Below are 3,244 nucleotides of genomic sequence, written 5' to 3'. Positions count from 1 at the left end.
TTCTGGACTTGTTTTACATAAGAGAGAAATGCATCTACATTTTGTTTAAGCTTTTTTTTTTTTTTTAGTTTTTTAATTATACACAGCTAAACGTAAACACAACGGATAGGGGAGGCCATTGCACTAATCCAAGTGAGAGAGGATGGTGGCCTGGACCAGAGCGGTAGCAAAGGAGGTCAGATTCTGGATATTTTTTGGAAAGTAGAGCCTATAGGCGATTTAGATACAGAGTGAAAGAATCCAGGAAATGAGGATTTTAATTTTGGGATTAGATGTAGCAAGAAATACTACAATTTTGTACAGATTAGAGGCTGGAGAAGGCGTTACTGCCATTCCTACCATTGAATTTAATGTTGAGGTGGTAACATATGAGAACCTTAAATTCTAGGTCTGGGATTTAGCGGGACAGCCAAGTATCAGGTCGTACTGGAGATGTTACTATTGAAACACAGGTGCAGCCATTTATGTAGTAGACAGTTGTGACTGAGACCGAACTGGCGTTTCTAAATCAGAGTGAATTGCCATGTTGGAGGAAGAAGAACCGAGAAAAGTCATTTCTGTGGTGTTTGCAAATAAGGAGGACATGGAACAGGACTCTGCTCCCTCAGAGATGGCACATTCACTTGGGTTACTTGTCTTGAAGGACGGAAAGTGGCAAATACTCAAAACTTCAGCAACCAAAGGCACCGGCCTTGAGGAGACAACGAAATGGTTAATGGAAGGTTAAAGAGCAGACAGCGATTCAGTCACTTCTGCTCCTCTGAAATGAAGACCACATTACATATCCTTTTGGAAATAGTTGTGTGCTTCACATGACTGAATGTTAGAACTGCACGTGATTGTTAGCATATACAGAACTGACTGCAACATTTGTATGAAATATAAAAAATAAGTATTTGGTTGGAAGGGTAACTCATCATGGTTGAATCAACTGAATGTCTGGTCTTTGTAATGTTAAGTATTCCTTGCTTTCTTGTGCTAAGGTGTGTATTCTATATTCTATTTATGTGGAATTCTTATTCAAATATAGCCCTATTAAAGAATGTACTCTTATTGAGGAAAAAACCCTCCTATTTTTGAATTGGTACTTGCAGCTTGTTTGGATAAACACAAATAAATACCTTAACTGAGATTTTTCCCCCCCTAAAATGAATTAAGTGTTTCCAAAAATTAGACTCCATAGAGCAGGCTAGGTCTTCATTTGCTTAATGACCACTTTATTTAAGCTGTTTGATTTTTTGTTTATTTATTTGTTTTTTGACAGATTCTGCCTCAGGTTTATTTGTACAAATAGCACGAGAGAACACCAGCCCAATACAGTCCTTCTATCCTCGTGTCAGCAGACAGAGACTTCTGCTCTGGAGCCTTTGTAGGGGCCTGGGCACTTTTGGGAGCTGGTGCCTGAGCCTGAGCTGGAGGTGGAGCTGCATCCACAGCCTGAGACTTGGTTTGAGTTGTGGCTTTGGCCCTGGACTTTGACCAGCAGAGCCTGAGACCTTTGGCAATAACTACATGAGCACATTTCTCAAGCTTGGGGTGAGCCCTGTAAGCAAGTCGACTGAGCTTGCAGCTGCCGCCCTTTGGGATCTTGGGCTTGACCTCCTTGGGCTTTATGAGGGCCTTGATAGCCTCAGCACATGCACTCTTGGCCTTGGCATTGTTGGCTTGTATCTTTATCAGCCCCTTCTTGTTGTGCTTCTTTGCAAAATGCAAGTTCCTAGGAACTTGGGGTCCACCCCCTTAAGAGATTCATATCTTTGCGATTGAGATTTCTTGATGCCATTTCTGTGCCATTTTAAGGACTGGCTGTGCATGGTGTGGTTCTTGGACTTGGCCAAGATAGGTTGTAATGTCTTTCTCTTATGGATGTGTGGAATCTTGGATTCTGATAGATTGGCTACCCAACTGCTAGCAAAGTAGGAACAGGGCTCAAAATGATACTTCAGAAGCTTGTCCCATAAAGTACACCTGAAAATGCCAACACAGACAACCTAACAACTCTTTAAATAAAATTATGCTAATTGAAATAGACACCGTACATTCAAAATAATGCCTATAAATTTATTCGTCCATACTAGTAGAGGTAGTATGAACAATGCTAAATGGTTATATCTGATGAATTCACAGCACATTTAAAAAAAAAAAAGTTTATACTGAAGGAAATAAAGAAAGATCTATATAAAAAAAGAGGCCAGGGCAGTGGCGGATTGGTCTTGTTAGAAGCAGGGAGGGACACAGTAGAATGGGAGGGAAGGCAGAGAGCATGGGGCATAGATTGGTGGAAAATGAGGGAGCGTCTGTCCTACTGCTTCTGTTTTCTCAATAAATTCTGAGGCCAGGTCATCAGCTGAGACTGAAGGAATAAAAGTAGAGGGTGGAAATGAAGAGATTTGAAGAAAGAGAGACAAGTGTGAAGTTGTCATTTGAGAGAGTAAAATTGCTGGGCAGTAACAGCGAACATCCGTTTGAAATCTGTGCAGTTAAGAAAGTGGTGTGCCCTTTGTAATCCGATCCGGGGGCACTGCTGGGTTTGAGTGGGTTTTGCCAGACAAGTACTGAGTATGCAGAGATGTTTGCAAGACAGGGATCAGAACAATGGATCAGGAATCAATACTGGATAAAGTGGGAAGTAAACACGCAAGGTGGGTGATGTGATTAAAAAGTTGACGGTGCTCGAAAAGATTGTGAAATTGCTAGAGCGTGGGCACTTGAGAAGCTAAGCAGAAGGATGGAAGGCGATGGTGGTTAGAGGGTGTGATTGCTTAAAATGAGTGGCTCCAGTGAGAGAGGTGACGAGTCACCAGAAAGAGAAACGATGAAGAAGCACAAGTTATTGGATGAAGGTCAAGGTATTAAATAAAATATATGATAAATACACAAAGATTGTTCCCAAATTCCTATAATTAATAGATTTATTAACTAGTTTGCATAAAGATACCATTCATCAGCATAAAAACACCTTAAATTAAAAGGTGTTTTTTGAAGGGACATTTACGTGACTTCAAAGAACCAAGCTACCTAAACATCTAAGTTTTTGTTGGGTGAAAATATAAAGATTTTTTTCCATGTAAAACTTTTTTGAATTTTGACATCTTTTTTTTTTTTTACCTCCTGTGAGTTTTTTGTTTAAGGCAACTGTGTCCTTTAGGGACGTCTTTTAAAAACTGCCCTGCTTTTCCCTCTCTAAAATTCTTCATGTCATAACTTGTTTCTTCTAAGCCGGACCTTGCCCTCTTGTACTTTC

At 40.3% G+C, this 3,244-nt stretch overlaps 1 protein-coding gene and 1 pseudogene across 1 annotated transcript in view; one reads left to right on the top strand and one right to left on the bottom strand.

The window, feature by feature from the left end:
* Window positions 1-247: 247 nt before the first annotated feature.
* Window positions 248-727, top strand: LOC120589420 (ADP-ribosylation factor-like protein 1; annotated as a pseudogene).
* Window positions 728-1,278: 551 nt separating this feature from the next.
* The window catches only part of LOC120589419 (60S ribosomal protein L29-like), a 2,269-nt gene continuing 303 nt past the window's right edge, over window positions 1,279-3,244 (bottom strand). The window contains 2 exon segments of the mRNA XM_039846990.1: window positions 1,279-1,721; window positions 1,724-1,968. Coding sequence (XP_039702924.1) covers window positions 1,279-1,721; window positions 1,724-1,968 — 688 coding nt within the window.

Source organism: Pteropus medius, unplaced genomic scaffold, assembly GCF_902729225.1.
Source record: "Pteropus medius unplaced genomic scaffold, Ma_sr-lr_union100, whole genome shotgun sequence".
In the NCBI taxonomy this organism is placed as follows: domain Eukaryota; kingdom Metazoa; phylum Chordata; class Mammalia; order Chiroptera; family Pteropodidae; genus Pteropus; species Pteropus medius.
This window is presented reverse-complemented; position numbering and strand designations above follow the sequence as displayed.